Source organism: Planococcus citri, chromosome 4 (genome assembly GCF_950023065.1).
Source record: "Planococcus citri chromosome 4, ihPlaCitr1.1, whole genome shotgun sequence".
Classification (NCBI taxonomy): domain Eukaryota; kingdom Metazoa; phylum Arthropoda; class Insecta; order Hemiptera; family Pseudococcidae; genus Planococcus; species Planococcus citri.
This window is the reverse complement of record NC_088680.1, coordinates 70,042,066-70,060,359: the sequence shown is the minus strand read 5'-3', so window position 1 is coordinate 70,060,359 and position 18,294 is coordinate 70,042,066. Positions and strand designations below refer to the sequence as shown.

Here is an 18,294-nt window from a genome sequence, read left to right as displayed (position 1 = left end):
ATTGCCAATTATTGCCAAAAAGTACCGCTTTTTCCTGAAATGATCAATGGTTTACTTTCTGACAAAAACTCTCATTTTCTTGCAAAATCACTAGAAAAATGTCATTTCTTTCTCAAAAATTCCAAAAAGTGTCCCTTTCGTTCAATAATTGTCCAGAAGTCCAGCTTGTTTGTCAGAAATTGTCAAAAAGCTTTTCCTTTTGCTGGTTGTTTTTTTGCAGAAAATTTCAAAAAGTTTCACATTTTTCAAAGATTGACAAGTCTGGCTTTTTTGACTAAAATTTTCTTTTTTTTAGCTGAATTGCTGAAAAGTCTCATTTTTCTCAAGAATTACCTAAAAGTCTTGCTTTTTTCTAGGAACATCGAAAACTGAAAAAGTACTGCTTTTTACTGAAATTGTCGAAGACTTTTTGCAAAAATTCTCATTTTTTCAAAAATTGATGAAAAAATGTATTTTTAAGCTTGTTTGTTTTTCTGTTTCATAATCACGATTTCCAAAACAAAATCAATTCAAATTCTAAAATTTTGATGCTGAAAAAATATAGAATAAATAAACTCCTCACATAAGAAATATTGTTTTTTTTTCGTTTCTCGAAATTTTGAAAAGCTTCTGCTTATGTTTCAAAATTAAAATTTCTAAAAAAAAAAAAATCAGGTATTCAAATTTTAAAGTTTTGAAACCCCAAAAAATCAGAAAAACCACTTTGATTCTTTCCTCCCTAATTCTCCCCCCTCTCCCCTGTCTGAAATATATTCAAACTAATTTCATGTTGTAATTTGTGTCTATTCGCAGGATGCAAAATGCGCTGTGCCCATATGCTCGAGTATCAAGCAAAAAATGAAGCAACAACAACTGCAGCAACGAGTACAGCAAGCTCAGCTTCTGCGTCGTCGTATGGCCGCGATGAATTCGCGTATATCGAGCAGTACCGGATCAGGCGCGCCGTCCAATTCGGGAGCTCTGTCTCCGGGCAGTTCTGTGCAGAATTCGTCCTCATCTTCATCGTCGACGCCTTCGTCGTCGCATCACCAGCCTCAGCATTCTCCGCACGCCGGCATGGGAGTGAAACCCGGAAGCCTGCAACCACCTCCTAGTGTTTTACAAGTACTGAAACAGGTTTGTTTAGTAGAGAAACGCATGTAAACAACGAGGAAACATTTTGCAAGGGTGCGGAATTAATCTCGGTGGTGGCTGTTTGCGTGTAGGTTCAAGAAGAAGCGGCTCGTCAGCAACAGCCGCATGGTCATACCGGTATGGGATACCCGACTGTGTTGCAGCAGCCTATGCCATCGCCGCAGAGGGGATTGGTTCAGATACCAGGTCAAAATATTCCGAACGTCGCGCATCCGGCGGCTAATATACCTAACGAGCAATGGAAACAGACCAGGTAATTTTTTGGTTGGAATTAATTACGAATTTTTGGATGCGGTGAAAATGGATATTTTGTGAAAAAATGAAAAATTTTTTAAATAATCTATTTCAGAATGAATTTTTTTTGGTCCGTCTAGATATATTGGTCTCTTTTTATGGAACCCTCCGTCTCCCCTTTTTCTAAAATATGTACTTTATTCGTGTGTTGAGCCCATATTTCCAGTATTTGTACATTTTAGGTAGAACTCCAAGTTTTTTAATTCAAAATACCTTGAATTGAAATGAAGTCTCACTTTTTGGCGGACAATTTTGACTGTGACCCTCCCTCCCCCCCTTCTTTCATGATTGTCGATTTTTATATTTTATGTGGGAATGGAAAAGTGCGCGAGGAACGTTCACCAGCAAATAGAGAAGAGATTAATCGAGAGTTGTCGACGTTTTGTTGATGCGATTTTTTTTTCAATTTGCCGGTGTCATTTTGCATTTTGAATGCTAAGTGAACAATGGAAAAGTGAAAATACAGAAAAAACGTTGAGCCAGGCCTTATTTAGGTAGAGCCTTAATTTAGGCCGGGCTCGACGTTTTTTTTTTGAATTTCCAGTGCGTCCACTTTGATAGGTTGCTCATCCAATACTTTTTTGAGCGGTTAACTCAAAGTTATATGACTTGAAATGTTCCCCTTCAAATCCTCGATAATTTGATACCATGATGGATACCATTCCGTCAAGGGGGGAGAAGGGGGGTTCTGATAAAAATGTGGTAGAATGTTTAAAGATTCAATTTTTTCAAACCTTGCCTTTATTTCTTCAATAAATAAATGAAAAATTGTAGAATGCTAAGTGAACAATGGAAAAGTGAAAATACAGAAAAAACGTTGGGCCAGGCCTTATTTAGGCCGGGCTCGACGTTTTTTTTTTTGAATTTCCAGTGCGTCCACTTTGATAGGTTGCTCATCCAATACTTTTTTGAGCGGTTAACTCAAAGTTATATGACTTGAAATGTTCCCCTTCAAATCCTCGATAATTTGATACCATGATGGATACCATTCCGTCAAGGGGGGAGAAAAAATTGTAGAATGCTAAGTGAACAATGGAAAAGTGAAAATACAGAAAAAACGTTGGGCCAGGCCTTATTTAGGCCGGGCTTGACGTTTTTTTTTTTTAATTTCAGGTTGCGTCCACTTTGATAGGTTGCTTATCCAATACTTTTTTGAGCGGTTAACTCAAAGTTATATGACTTGAAATGTTCCCCTTCAAATCCTCGATAATTTGATACCATGATGGATACCATTCCGTCAAGGGGGGAGAAAAAATTGTAGAATGCTAAGTGAACAATGGAAAAGTGAAAATACAGAAAAAACGTTGGGCCAGGCCTTATTTAGGCCGGGCTTGACGTTTTTTTTTTTTAATTTCAGGTTGCGTCCACTTTGATAGGTTGCTTATCCAATACTTTTTTGAGCGGTTAACTCAAAGTTATATGACTTGAAATGTTCCCCTTCAAATCCTCGATAATTTGATACCATGATGGATACCATTCCGTCAAGGGGGGAGAAAAAATTGTAGAATGCTAAGTGAACAATGGAAAAGTGAAAATACAGAAAAAACGTTGGGCCAGGCCTTATTTAGGCCGGGCTTGACGTTTTTTTTTTTTAATTTCAGGTTGCGTCCACTTTGATAGGTTGCTTATCCAATACTTTTTTGAGCGGTTAACTCAAAGTTATATGACTTGAAATGTTCCCCTTCAAATCCTCGATAATTTGATACCATGATGGATACCATTCCGTCAAGGGGGGAGAAAAAATTGTAGAATGCTAAGTGAACAATGGAAAAGTGAAAATACAGAAAAAACGTTGGGCCAGGCCTTATTTAGGCCGGGCTTGACGTTTTTTTTTTTTAATTTCAGGTTGCGTCCACTTTGATAGGTTGCTTATCCAATACTTTTTTGAGCGGTTAACTCAAAGTTATATGACTTGAAATGTTCCCCTTCAAATCCTCGATAATTTGATACCATGATGGATACCATTCCGTCAAGGGGGGAGAAAAAATTGTAGAATGCTAAGTGAACAATGGAAAAGTGAAAATACAGAAAAAACGTTGGGCCAGGCCTTATTTAGGCCGGGCTTGACATTTTTTTTTTTTAATTTCAGGTTGCGTCCACTTTGATAGGTTGCTTATCCAATACTTTTTTGAGAGGTTAACTCAAAGTTATATGACTTGAAATGTTCCCCTTCAAATCCTCGATAATTTGATACCATGATGGATACCATTCCGTCAAGGGGGGAGAAGGTGGGTTCTGATAAAAATGGGGTAGAATGTTTAAAGATTCAATTTTTTCAAACCTTGCCTTTATTTCTTCAATAAATAAATAAAAAATTGTAGAATTCTAAGTGAACACTGGAAAAGTGAAAAATACAGAAAAAACGTTGGGCCAGGCCTTATTTAGGCCGGGCTTGACATTTTTTTTTTTTAATTTCAGGTTGCGTCCACTTTGATAGGTTGCTTATCCAATACTTTTTTGAGAGGTTAACTCAAAGTTATATGACTTGAAATGTTCCCCTTCAAATCCTCGATAATTTGATACCATGATGGATACCATTCCGTCAAGGGGGGAGAAGGTGGGTTCTGATAAAAATGGGGTAGAATGTTTAAAGATTCAATTTTTTCAAACCTTGCCTTTATTTCTTCAATAAATAAATAAAAAATTGTAGAATTCTAAGTGAACACTGGAAAAGTGAAAAATACAGAAAAAACGTTGGACCGGGCCTAATTTAGGCCGGGCTCCACGTTTTTTTTTTAATTTCAGGTTGCGTCCACTTTGATAGGTTGCTTATCCAATACTTTTTTGAGCGGTTAACTCAAAGTTATATGACTTGAAATGTTCCCCTTCAAATCCTCGATAATTTGATACCATGATGGATACCATTCCATCAAGGGGGGAGAAGGGGGGTTCTGATAAAAATTGTGGTAGAATGTCTAAAGATTCAATTTTTTCAAACCTTGCCTTTATTTCTTCAATAAATAAATAAAAAATTGTAGAATGCTAAGTGAACAATGGAAAAGTGAAAATACAGAAAAAAACGTTGGGCCAGGCCTTATTTAGGCCGGGCTCAACGTTTTTTTTTTGAATTTCGAGTGCGTCCACTTTGATAGGTTGCTCATCCAATACTTTTTTGAGCGGTTAACTCAAAGTTATATGACTTGAAATGTTCCCCTTCAGATCCTCGATAATTTGATGCCATGATGGATACCATTCCGTCAAGGGGGGAGAAGGGGGTTCTGATAAAAATGTGGTAGAACCTTTAAAGATTCAATTTTTTCAAACCTTGCCTTTATTTCTTCAATAAATAAATAAATAAATAAAAAATTGTAGAATGCTAAGTGAACAATGGAAAAGTGAAAATACAGAAAAAACGTTGGGCCAGGCCTTATTTAGGCCGGGCTCGACGTTTTTTTTTTGAATTTCGAGTGCGTCCACTTTGATAGGTTGCTCATCCAGTACTTTTTTGAGAGGTTAACTCAAAGTTATATGACTTGAAATGTTCCCCTTCAAATCCTCGATAATTTGATACCATGATGGATACCATTCCGTCAAGGGGGGAGAAGGGGGGTTCTGATAAAAATGTGGTAGAATGTTTAAAGATTCAATTTTTTCAAACCTTGCCTTTATTTCTTCAATAAATAAATAAAAAATTGTAGAATGCTAAGTGAACAATGGAAAAGTGAAAATACAGAAAAAACGTTGGGCCAGGTCTTATTTAGGCCGGGCTCGACGTTTTTTTTTTGAATTTCGAGTGCGTCCACTTTGATAGGTTGCTCATCCAATACTTTTTTGAGAGGTTAACTCAAAGTTATATGACTTGAAATGTTCCCCTTCAAATCCTAGATAATTTGATACCATGATGGATACCATTCCGTCAAGGGGGGAGAAGGGGGGTTCTGATAAAAATGTGGTAGAATGTTTAAAGATTCAATTTTTTCAAACCTTGCCTTTATTTCTTCAATAAATAAATGAAAAATTGTAGAATGCTAAGTGAACAATGGAAAAGTGAAAAATACAGAAAAACCGTTGGACCCGGCCTAATTTAGGCCAGGCTCAACGTGTTTTTTTTTTTTTTTTGAATTTCAAGCTTCGTCCACTTTGTAGTATAACATATGTACATATGCAAGTTAGGTTTGCAAACAAGCCACCATTCAAAATGGATGCAGTTAGGTTGTGTAGTTTTTTTTTAACAAACCACCCCGCCTGTCTGTTGGGGACTAGGGACCCGTGAAGAAAAGAAAGGGGTCTCTGGACAAAAGTTGGGTTTTTAAAATCGAGGGTTAGGTTGGTTTTTTTTCACAAAGGCCAGGTTGGTTTTTTTTTAGTTGGGTTGTTTTTTGTTTTGGTCAAGTCAAGTTTTTTTCACAGAGGTTAGGTTTTCTTGACAATGGTTAGGTTTTTTAAATAAAAGGTTAGGTTGGTTGATTTTTGGATTTGTCTGTGCCACTTTGCATTACGAATGCAACGTGAACCCCGGAAAAGTGAAAAATACAGAAAAAATGTTGATTCTGGCCTAAATTAGGCTCGGCTCAACGTTTTTTTTTTTTTTTGAATTTCAAGTTGCGTCCACTTTGTAGTATAACGTACAGATGCAAGTTAGGTTTGCAAACAAGCCACCATTCAAAATGGATGCAGTTAGGTTGTGTAGTTTTTTTTTTAACAAACCACCCCGCCTGTCTGTTGGGGACTAGGGACCCCTGAAGAAAAAAAAGGGGTTTCTCGACAAAAGTTGGGTTTTTAAAATCAAAGGTTAGGTTGGTTTTTTTCACAAAGTTGGGAAATTACTCCTGTAACAATGAGAAGTGGTTCCAATGTACAAAGTTGGATGCTGTTCAACTGTTTGAGGAGATTTGAAAATCATTCAAGAGGATGAAATTTTTGGCAGAATGCAAATGACAAGTGAGGAACACCTCCACCAATCGCGAATATTGTTTCAACGCAAAAGATTGAAAATTCGACTATAATTGGTGTTGGAAATTCACAAATTTTATCAAAACAGCTGTCGTTTTAAAACTGACTTGGAAACATAAGGGTTAAAAAAGTATGGAATCGTTTCAGAGGAATACTATGTGATCGTTTGATCAATTTACGAAATTTCGACTTTATTTAAACAATTATTTTTGAATTTCTAGTCGATTTAAAAACTTGAAAGATTCTTATCCATATTGAGAAAAATTTTGAATCGCGATTTTTTGGAATTTTATGCAAGTTTAGAAGAAGAATTTTCAACATGGTAGCAAAGCGAAGACGTTTTTTGAATATTACGCAAATGAAGATCCAGACAGTATTTTTTTTTTTTTAAACATTTTTAAGAAAAGAGATGCTAGAAGCTTTAATGGTCCAAAAGATAAGAGATGTAGAAATATTTGAAAATAATCAAGATGAGCTTTACACAAGAATTTAAATCAAAAAGTAGATAACCAAAGCAAGCAATTTTGAGGTTTTTGACCTTATATAAAAAAATTTTGATTTTAGGTTTAATTTTTAGTTTTTAAAGGTTAGGTTTTTAAAATCAAAGGTTAGGTTGGGTCATTTTTGGTTTTTGGTTAGGTTGGTTTTTTTCACAAAGGTCAGGTTGGTTTTTTTTAAATTGGGTTGTTTTTTTTCACAGAGGTTAGGTTTTCTTGACAATGGTTAGGTTTTTAATATAAAAGGTTAGGTTGGTTGATTTTTGGATTTGTCTGTGCCACTTTGCATTACGAATGCAAAGTGAACACCGGAAAAGTGAAAAATACAGAAAAAACGTTGGAGTGGGCCTAATTTAGGCCTCGCTCAACGTTTTTTTTTAAATTTGAGGTTGCGTCCACTTTGTAGTATAACGTACAGATGCAAGTTAGATTTGCGAACAAGCCACCTTTCAGAATGAATGCAGTTAGGTTGGGTATTTTTTTTGTTTTTAACAAACCACCTCGCCTGTTAGTTGGGGACTGGGACCCCTGAAGAAAAAAAAACTGGTTTCTTGGCAAAACTTGGGTTTTTTTAATCATAGGTTAGGTTGATTTTTTTTGGTTAAATTGATTTTTTCTCCACAAAGGTTAGGTTTTTAAAATCAAAGGTTAGGTTGTGTCATTTTATGTTTTTGGTTTGGTTGTTTTTTTTTTACAAAGGTCAGGTTGGTTTTTTTCTGGTTGGGTTGTGTTTTTTTTTGGTTAGGTCGAGTTTTTTTTCACAAAGGTTAGGTTTTTAAAATCATAGGTTAAAGTTAGGTTTTTAAAATCAAAGGTTAGGTTGGTTGTTTTTTCAATTTGTCGGTGCTACTTTGCATTCCGAATGCAGAGTGTACACCGGAAAAGTGTAAAATACAGAAAAAACGTTTGGTCGGGCCTAATGTAGGCTCGGCTCAACGTTTTTTTTTTGAATTTCATCTTGCGTCCACTTTGTATGGGCACCTGAAAAAATACTGTTTGAGCGGTTAATTCCGCAAGTACATATTATACTTACGAAAAAAACGTATGACTTGAAATGTTCCCCTTCAAATCCTCGATAATTTGATACCATGCTCGATACCAATCCGTCCAGGGGGAGGGGGTGTCTAAAAAATAGGGGATGGGAAGAGTAGGTGTTTCAAAAAAGGCCAGTCCAATAAATTGATCGAAGTCAACACGTCTTAATATCATTCGTTTTCGCTCAATTTTTTTTACAAAGTCTACTCACTCAATTACTAATCAAACTATCATTGATTGGTCCTTATCCTTCCCCGAAGGTTGAATAGGGGGGGGGGCTTATTTTTCAATAAAGACACAACTGGATCATATATTTGAAAAACGAATTCGAACGTACGGTATATCGAGTAGTATGTTTTCGTGGTCGCTAAATAAGAATATGAACTTACTTTTAGAGTCAACTCTTCAGTGTCCCTCTGTGCCCCAAAAATGGGGCCAAAATTTTTAAAAATCGTGAAAAGTCGTGTGATATATTGAATGGTATGTTTTCGAAGTCGCTGAGTTCGAATATGAAGTTATTTTTTGGACCCAACCCCGCTAAGCTCCTAAATGCCCCAAATTGGGTCAATATTTTGAAAAATTTTGAAAAATAGTGTGATGATTAATAATGATTATAAATTTACAATCGAATGGTTTAAAGCCCTGACTTTTTTCGATCAATTTCAAAATTTTCATTCGTTGTTTTCTTTTTTCCTTCATCAAATTTGGATTTTTATTCTTTTGCAGTTTACAATTGAAATTTTAATTTTTTCCTCTCCCTCCAAATCGAAATATTCGAGAAATTTTCTTATCAGAGTCGTATTTTTTTGGGGGCAGAATTCACGAAAGAAAAGTCCTATTGTTTTGCATTTTTTTGTCTCATTTCGGAATTTTGAATTTTCTGTATTTTTTATTTAATAATTTTGACCCTCCCTCCCTTTCTTTCTCTTTGAAAAATTTTACAAAAAAATGAGTTTTGAATTTTTCAAATCTGATTTTGGAAATGGCCATTTTTTTCGGTTTCTTCCAGAATTAAAAAAAAGTCATAATCCCTCCTTCCTCCGCTGAAACAGTAAAAAAAAAACTCATATTGAAAAATTTTTTACACCCTTTCTCTTTTCAAATTGAAATGAAAAAAAATGTCAATCCCCGCCCCCTCCGCACCTATGGAATTTTTGCAGATATTTTCAGTTAAAAGTCAAATACAAGAAAAATTCCTGTTGTGTTTTTTTTTTATTTTTGTAAATACGAGTACATATTGAAATATTGTTGCTTTTTTGCAAAAAAATCCCTCAAGTTCAACTTTTTCCGAAAATTGCTCAAAAGTCTAGTTTCTTTTCAAAAGTTTCCAAAAATAATTTTTTTTTACTTTTTGAATTCGACTCCCTCTGGCCTCCTTTACCCCCCCCCCCCCCCCGCGCGTTTATGAAAATATGAAAAATTTGGAAATTGCAGCGTCACTTGTCGTATTGCCAAATCTTTCTGATTCGAGATCGCTTGGTAATTCTTGGATTCGACTAATCTGGGCTCCTTCACCCCCCCCCCCCCCAATCGTGCCATTTATGAAAAAATTAGAAATTTGGAAATTGTAGCGTGACTTGTCGAATTGATGAATCTTGCAGATTCGAGACCGCTGGGTGAGAATATGAAATTATTTTTTGAATCCAACCCCCCCTCCCCCACCGGACCCTTTCAGTCCCCTACCTGAATTGTGAAAAAATTATAAATTATGAAATTGTGGTGTAACAAACTGATTCGAGGTTCCCAAGTTTAAATATCGGTTCATTTGTTTAGATTTGACTCATCAGAGCCCCTGCACCCCCCTTTTTTTTTGAAAATTGAAAATTTTGAAATTGCGGTGTGACGTGTCGATTTCTTATGACTCGAGGTCGCTGGATGTGAATATCGATTTGTTTTTTGAATTCGACCCTCAGAACCCCACCAACTCCTCGCCATTTGGAAGAAATTTCTAAAAATTATGAAAATGCGATTGCTGAGTGTAATTATTCGATAATTTTTTCGATTCAGCGTCTCGATGTTCCTTTAAAGACACGTTTTTTTTTTTTGAATTGAGGACTGTAGAGATATTTTGGGGTTGGGTCTGAAAAAATGAACAGATATTCGAACTCGACGACCACGAGTTAGTAGAAATCGACGGTGGTTTCAAACTACGAGAGTTGACCTGTCCTTGCATTTGAAGTGATTTCAAATTCTAATCCGCGAATTTGTGCAAATGATGGTCAATTAGCACGCTTTTCCGGTCGCTCGTGTATCACTACTGATGGCAATATCGTCTGTTTTTGCTTTGCAGGTACCCTCAACCGTCGGTCATGATGCCGCAGAACCCGTCGCAGGCGGCCGCAGTGGCGGCGCTTCGTCAACAACAGCTGAACATGCAGCAGCCGCCTCAAGCGCCGCCGAACGCCTCTCCGATGCTGAACCAGCAGCAACAGCAGCCGGGTGGCCCACCAGGTCCTCAGGGTCCGCCGCCACCGCAACAGCTAATGGTAGGCGGCGGCGGTCCGGCGGGCGCCGGTTTGATGAACCAGAACGCGGTAGCGCCTCAGCAGGCGCCGCCCAACATGGGCATGCAGGTGCTGCCGACGCCGGGCACCAGTCCGAACCGCGTGCCGCATCATCGGCAAGCTCTGCAGCAGCTTCTGCAAACGTTACGCTTACCGAGCTCGCCGCAGCAGCAAGACCAAATCTTGCAAATACTGAAGACGAATCCGCAGTTGATGGCCGCTTTTATCAAACAAAGACAACAGCAGCAGCAACAACAGCAGCAACAACAACAGCAACAGCAGCAGCAAGTTCAACAGCAGCAACACCAGCACGTGCAACAGCAGCAGCAACAACAACAACAGCAGCAGCAACAGTCGCAAGGGCAGCCGGGCCCTCAGCAACAGCAGCAACCCCAACAGCAACAACAACAACAGCAGATGGTCGGTCCGCAGGGCGTGCAGCAACAACATCAGCAGCAGCAGCAGCAGTCGATGGGCGTTGTGAACCAGCAACAGCAGGGCATGCAACAGCATATGGGAGTGCCGAACGCTCAGCAAGGCCAATGGTACCAGCATAATCAGATGGTCGCCATGCAGCAGCAAGGTTTCGCCGCCGCCAATAACTACAACTCGCCGCAGCCGCCGCCCCAGCAGCGGATACCGTCGGTGGTGAATCGACCCTACAATCAGAACTTCGGCGCCGGCGTCGATCCGAACCAGCAGTACCAGCAACTGTTGCACGTTCAGCAATCGCAACCGCAGCAACAGCAACAACAGCAGCAGAATCCCAACGAAATGAAACCAGCTCCGTCGCCGTTTCCCTCGCCTCAGGGTATGATGGGTCCGGGTAATCTGGGCAATCCTGGATTATCTGTGCAGCAGCAACAGTGACCATCGTGAATACGTACGTGTTTGTTTTACCTTACCTACTTTGTTGTGGAATTTTCTCGATACCGTATCGCTGCTACTGCTGCTGATGATGCTGGTTGTGAATTTTTGGGCATCGTTACCTCTTCGTTGTTAAGCCGATGGTCTGTCTCGATGTTCTGATCTTCGAGCGTTGTTGTCGCGAATTGAAAATTCGTCCAGCAAATTACGACATCGCCATCTGTTCAACGGTCGCCAGTGTTGTTGTCGTCAAAGGTCCGGGTGTGGGATTTTTCTCTCTTGAAATTCTCCATTCGAGGATGGCGACGAAAACGATGAAAAAAAAAATCGAAAATTTATATACACATTTTTACGAGCTTAATAACAATCGCGAAGCGACGATGCTGTGTTGATCGAGTTTTTACCGACGAAGCTCCTACCTATATTCCGCAGCTGCTGCTGCTTGCTACTGTTTCGATTTGTGTAGACTCGTGTTGTTATCATCGTATATGTATTTGTATTTTTAGTCTGGACGAAGAGAAGAGTTGTTTTGTAGCTTCGTTTCATTTGATTTGTTGGAGATTTTGTATTTTGCCAGCTGTGTCTGCGAGCATCAAGTTGGAAAATTTTTTTCATTTTATTAAGAAGCAATACGTTTATTTTAATTTTTTTTTCCGTTCGTTTTGTTTCCCTTCTTTGTTTTCTTTAATTTACACTTTCTTTCGTTCGATAGATTTACGTAACGTTTACCTTTTTGCCTTTCCTAATAATCTATGTGTTTTTGGTACGATTCGATTGATTGAATAATAATAGTTTTCTAAATTTTGTAATATAATACTATACCTACTTGTGTTTATATGTTCGGACGGTTCGTGTAATGAATGACGTTGTGATATTATTTTTGTATGTTTAGCACAATTATTTTGATGAAAAAAAAATTCATCCCATGTTTTTTTCGCCCCCTCTGTAACGAGATGTAATCTAATTTACTTACGTGTAAAGCTATATCGCGTATGGTTTTTGATTATTCGTTCGTCCCCCACCCCTCTCCTCTCTGTTGATTATTATTTTTTCAGTACCTACGTATCTTTTAAATTTATGTAATGATTTTCTTCATTTTTTTTTTTTTTTTGGTATTCTATTTCCTCGTATGCATAATTAATTCTTTTTAATTCTGTTCTGTTTATTCGTTTGATGAGAGCTGCGCGTAGTAATCGTGTGTATTTATTATTTTAGTCGCCATGTCCCGTCCTTGGCGACGAATTTATTCCAAATAAGCGCGACTCGGTGATCCATGCTCAACGTTGAGGGTACGTTCGAATTATGGACATCGAATTTTTTTTTTTTTCGATATCACTTTCACTCTTTGATTTATGAACATCCTTCTCGTGAACGGAATTTAATGGGTTTTGATAGCCAAAGAGAATATAGATTAATTTAATTATTAATGAATGACTTAAGGGATTTTTGCGTTCAGAATTTACGATAAAAATAGGTAAATTTATTTCGGCAAAAATCCACGTTTATGAAAAGGAGATTACGTTGCTGTTTTTTTTTTTTTTTTTTTCATTCATTATTATTTTAATTGTGGAGTTGAAGGTGGATGAAGGAGACTTTTTTGTGAGTCTTACTCTCGATCTCATGTTTTTTTTTCGCCTTTACGAAGTTATAACCGAGTTGGTTAGGTTTGATTTCGATGCATTTATACGACTTTTTAACCATTTACGATGAACAGGGTGTTCATAAATTGAATTTTGAAGCGAATCAGGGTGTCTGACAATCTCGCGAGTTCTGTTTTTCGTGATTTTGGTGCGCGTCGGTGGCCTCAATTGCCAGAAAGCGGTAATTTTTTGAGAATTTTGCAAAGTCCTGCTTTTTTTTCAGTTTTATTAATCAAAATTTAGAATTTTTCATTTTTTTTTTTTTTTTGATATAGAAAAATTTTAACTTTACCTTTCTTCCCTAGCCCTCCCCCCCCCCCATTATGTATTTGAAGAATTATTAAATTGAATTTAAAGCCCTGATTTTTCAATTTCTTGAAATCGTGAAAAATAATTTATTCTGTTCGCACGCGATAAAAAAGTTTGAATTTTTCTTTTCAAAATTTCGAATTTTTTCTAATGTGCTTTGAAAATGAAATTATTTCAACGCCTCGTCCCTCCTCTCCATTGAGATTTTTGAAACAAAAAATATTTCAGGAGTCTCATTTTTTGACATTTTTTTTTTTCAATATTTCAATTAAAGTAAAGATTCTCCATTGTTTGTTTTTTCCATTGTTTACAGTTACTTCTCTTCAAAAATGGAAATGTTTTGTCTCGGAGTGATCCCCCCCCCTCTCCCTACATTAAAAAATAATATTTCTTGCCAAAAATCCGGCTTTTTTGCCATAATTATTGCAAAAAAGCTCAATTTTTTTGCATTTTTTTTTTTCACTAAAACGTGCGAAATTTTCCATGTATTTTTTTTTTTTTTTTTTTTTGAATTTTTTGGCTCATTTTTTAAATAGTTTTTTCTGTTATTAAAAATATTTTACTTCCTTTGCCTTCTCCTCTTCCCCCCTCCCCCTTACCCTTCTGTTGAAAGATTTAATTATAATATTTCGTGTCAAAAATCTCGTTTTTTTGCCATAATCGCAAAAAAGCACGATTTTTTTCTTCTTTTTTTTTTGAAAGGAAACTTTCAAAGTACGTATTTTGATTCTGAACAAATTTTACCCCCTCCCCTCCCCCGGAAAAGGATTTTTTTGAAAATAAAACTTTAAAAGTTTTTGGTAAGTAATGAAAATATTCTGAATAAATTTCCTCTCCTCCTCCTCTTCCAATGAAAATTTTTTGTATCATTTTTTGCCAAAAATCAAGCACGATTTTTTCCTTTCTTTTTTTTGAAATGAAACTTTCAAAGTATTTTGATTCTGAACTAATTTGGAAAAGGATTTTTTTTTGATAAAACTTTACAATTTTTTGGTAATAAAAATATTCTGAATAAATTTCCTCTCCTCCTCCTCTTTCAATGAAAATTTTTTGTATTATTTTTTGCCATTTTACCCCCCTCCCCTCCTCTCAAAAAAATGATTTTTTTTTTCAATAAAACTTGGAAATTTTTTGTTAATAAAAATATTCTGAATAAATTTCCTCTCCTCCTCCTCTTCCAATGAAAATTTTTTGTATTATTTTTTGCCAAAAATCAAGCACGATTTTTTCCTTTCTTTTTTTTTTGAAATGAAACTTTCAAAGTATTTTGATTCTGAACAAATTTTTACCCCCCCTCCCCTCCCCTCCCCCAGAAAAGGATTTTTTTGATAAAACTTTAAACATTTTTGGTAATAAAAATATTCTGAATAAATTTCCTCTCCCCCTCCTCTTCCAATGAAAATTTTTTGTATTAGTTTTTGCCTACCCCCCTCCCCACCTCTCAAAAAAATGATTTTCTTTTTTTTCAATAAAACTTTAAACTTTTTTGGTAATAAAAATAATCTAAAAAATTTCCTCACCTCCTCTTCTTCCAATGAAAATTTTTTGTAACATTTCTTGACAAAAATCTCGTTTTTTTGGCATACATAATTGAAAAAAGGTTGTTTTTTTCCATCTCATTTCAATTACATTTCGAAATTTTCAATTTTATCGTTTTGAATTAACCTTCTCCTCCATTTTGCTCAAAATTTAATCTCCCCCCCCCCTCACAGCGATTTTTCTTCGTAATTATTGCAAACAATGAGAAAATTCTTGTTTTTGAACTTTTTCGATTTAATTTTGAAATTTTCCATTCATTATTTTTTTTTATTAAGATTCTTAAAAATTCAATTACATTTTTTTTGCTTGTTTTAGAGAATGGGAAAATTTTGTCTCGAACAAATTTCGCATATCGTCGCGTTTGTTAGACACCCTATGATCGTATTTTCAAATATAAAGTGCTTCGTTTCATGCTGCAATATTATTCTTGATCTCCATTATTGATTTTTCTTTCCTCGAGTACTGGATTACTGACGAATGAATAAAACGATGTCCTTAATTTTCGAACGTTTACCTTATTATAACAACGATGAGCGTCGCGTAGGTGTTTTGTTACCAAATACCAATCGTAATTTTTGTGGAGCCAATTTTCCCCTTTTTTTTTCCTTATATAAATGATGATGAATCGATGGATTGTCTCTCGAGTGTTTCGTTGAATTCGTTCCTTCATTTCGAAGAGTTCAACGCGTTCGTATACTAATAATGTACCTATTTCCGGCGATGTGTATTTTTTATACATTTGTTTCCATCCTTTCCTTTTGTTTGTTCGTTTTGTTTGTTTTTATTTTAATTATTATTATTTTTTTATTTATTTATTTTTCTTCGCCTTGATCGTTTGATGAGACTCGCTTTTGTGATAAGCGGTTTCTTTCTTTCTTTCATTCTACCGTAGACTGCGATATTTAAGCATCAATAATTTTGCAGCCTTACAAAATCTCATCTTTCTCGGCAGTTGTATTAATAATACATATTATTACGGTGTATGTGTCGTGTGTGTGTATGTGTATGTGTGTGTGTTCCCATTTTTTTTATTTTCGATTCGAAATTATCGTTTGTGTAGGTATAACTTTCAAGTTTATTTTATTTTTTTTCTATTCTATCGGTGTGGAAATTATGCATTTTGACCCCTAGCCCCGTCCCTTTGTTGAAAGAAATCCACCATCGGAACATATCAGAACCGTTTTCTTATTATTTTTTTTGTTTTCCTTTCGTTTTCCCGATGATCGTGACGAATGTATACTTAAATGAAGAAAAAAAAAAGGCTAAACGCGTGTTGATTTCTGATTATTTTTTTTTTCCAAAATAATTATGTATAAAAAATGTGTTTTCATTGTAAAGTATTAAGTTCTTTTTTTTTTCTTAGTGAAATTGTTTATAATAATTATTCGTGTTGTAAATGTGGTAAGCCTGCCGTTAAATATTAACATGTCGTTATGTATTTTTTTTGTTTGTTTTTTTTTTGTAAAGTTGAAGTATTTGAAAGAAGAAAAAAAAAGAGGACTTTTTTACGGTTATTGTCGAATTATCGTGTACATAGAAAAAAGTTGTACATTCGCTACGTATTATTTTTATACATAGTATAATATCGATAACCCATTAAAAGTAAAATTAATTTTACTATGTACAGAATTTTTTTTTTTTTTTTAATAAGTTTTACATAAATATTACGTATTTATATAAAGAAAAATACGACGTACGTATTACATTTTTTTTTTTTTTGTAATAAAACCGAGAATTGAAAAAAAATGATGATAATTAGTGTACAATAAGAAACGGTTTTTTTTTTTCATTTTTCTAATCTACTTTGCACTATAAAATGTAAGCGACACTGTTTTAGTACGGTTGTTTTCGAATTTTCCCCCTCTTTCTGCCCCATTTCTTCGTTTTTCTTCGACTTACGATGTGTTTTTTTTTTGTTTTTATTTTTTATTATTTATTTTTTTAATCGCTCGATTGTGTAGGTATTTTATTATTAACGCCGCATATGTGGTTTTGTGTGAGCCACGTGTATGTAAAATGTCGTGTTTGTGTGTTCCGGGTTTATATAATATTTATGTAGGTATTTATTTGAATTTTTTAATTCGCAATTCGTCTCTCGTTTTACGTGTTTTTTTTTCCTCTTCGAAAATATTGTACAGAAGCGTGATTGAAATTCGCGCTAGCGTTATTTTTTTATATACGTTGTTTGTGTACAGTTTATTTAGTTTTATTTTATATTGTTATTTTTTTTTATTTCTCTTTTTTTTCTTTTCGTAAGCATATGTGGCGTTAATAATGTGATTTTTTTTCTCTTATTGTTTTCTTCGAATTGTTTTGTTTATTTTTTATTGTGTGTGTGGGGGTTAAACGAGATGATGAAAAAGTTTAAGAATTAAATATTTATTTATTGTTGTTGATGATGATGATGATGATGACGACGACGACGAATGATTTTTGTGAAAGTACATTTTGTAATAATAATATGAAATTGCGACGAAATAATGCGTAATTTTGTGATCAGTTTTAGTCATATTTTTAAAAAATACTATTCTATCTTTACCAAGTATTTGAAAAATATTTCACGATGAGTGATGTGTACCTGTTTGTTTGTTTGTGTGTGTGAGGTATAAATGTGGAAATTTTATCGAAAAAAAAAATGATTTTTACTTTTTTAACGTACCTAAATTGGGAATTTATTATATAATGATCAACTTGGTTCCAGTTGTGTACTGCGACGTGTGTTATGCGTTTCTCTTCTTCTCTTTTTTCTCTCCATTATCATTTCTCTTCTTCTTTATGTAGTTGTAGAATTTATACATATATAATAATTGTAATAATTGTTATTTTTTAATCGAAATGTATATAAAATGAGAGCTTTGTCAATTTTGTTTTTTTTCCTCCTTTTTTTTCTTATTTAAACGAGAAAATACGTCGTCCTCGTCGTGTGAACTACATAAATATCCATCAATATGAGTTCATTAATGAGTATAAGTGTTTTTTTTTCTCTTTGTAAATAAAGATGGCCTGACCAATTAGTCGTTCAAAATTGTCTACTGACATAAATGTTAAATCAATTATTTTTATTTTGTACAAAGTTTGTTTTACAAGATTTAAGCATATATACTGTATAATGAATTTTGGTAATATTTAAAAATATAAGTTGTTATTTAGTGATGTGGAGTTTTCATTTTTACCGGAGTCGTTCCATTTTTTTTAGGAGTGATTTATCAGATTTATGGTTCAAATGTCGAATCAGCTTGGTTTTGAATTTGAGGATTTTGATTTACTAGATTCTTCATTATACTACAATTAAAAAAGAAGGAGAATTGCCGTCATTGCCCCACCTCTCCGCTCTAGAAACTTCCATTTTGAGTTGAAAGCCTACTAGAAAATGTCCAAATTCGGTTACCTATCGAAAAAATTAAGAAAATTGAGTATGAAATTGTTAAAATTGTGATCTAAGATCAAATAAAATGATCAAAATCGTTGTAAATCGTCAATAAATGATGAAAATTCAAAAACACTTGTTGAAAGTACATGAAGAAGTGTTGGAATCATGTTAAAAAGACGTAAGCAAACTCAAAGGATAAAATTTCATAAAAA

General features: G+C 35.0%; 1 protein-coding gene across 3 annotated transcripts in view; it reads left to right on the top strand.

Moving 5' to 3' along the window:
• Positions 1-17,865, top strand: part of nej (nejire) — a 51,411-nt gene extending 33,546 nt beyond the window's left edge. For 2 of the 3 annotated variants that reach the window (XM_065364532.1, XM_065364534.1), the window contains exons 29-31: positions 793-1,116; positions 1,206-1,387; positions 10,144-17,865. In XM_065364532.1, the coding sequence (XP_065220604.1) occupies positions 793-1,116; positions 1,206-1,387; positions 10,144-11,227 (1,590 nt within the window). In that variant the 3' untranslated portion in view covers positions 11,228-17,865. The remainder of the gene's footprint in view (positions 1-792; positions 1,117-1,205; positions 1,388-10,143) is intronic. The other variant, XM_065364533.1, reaches the window with a different exon arrangement.
• Positions 17,866-18,294: the final 429 nt, after the last annotated feature.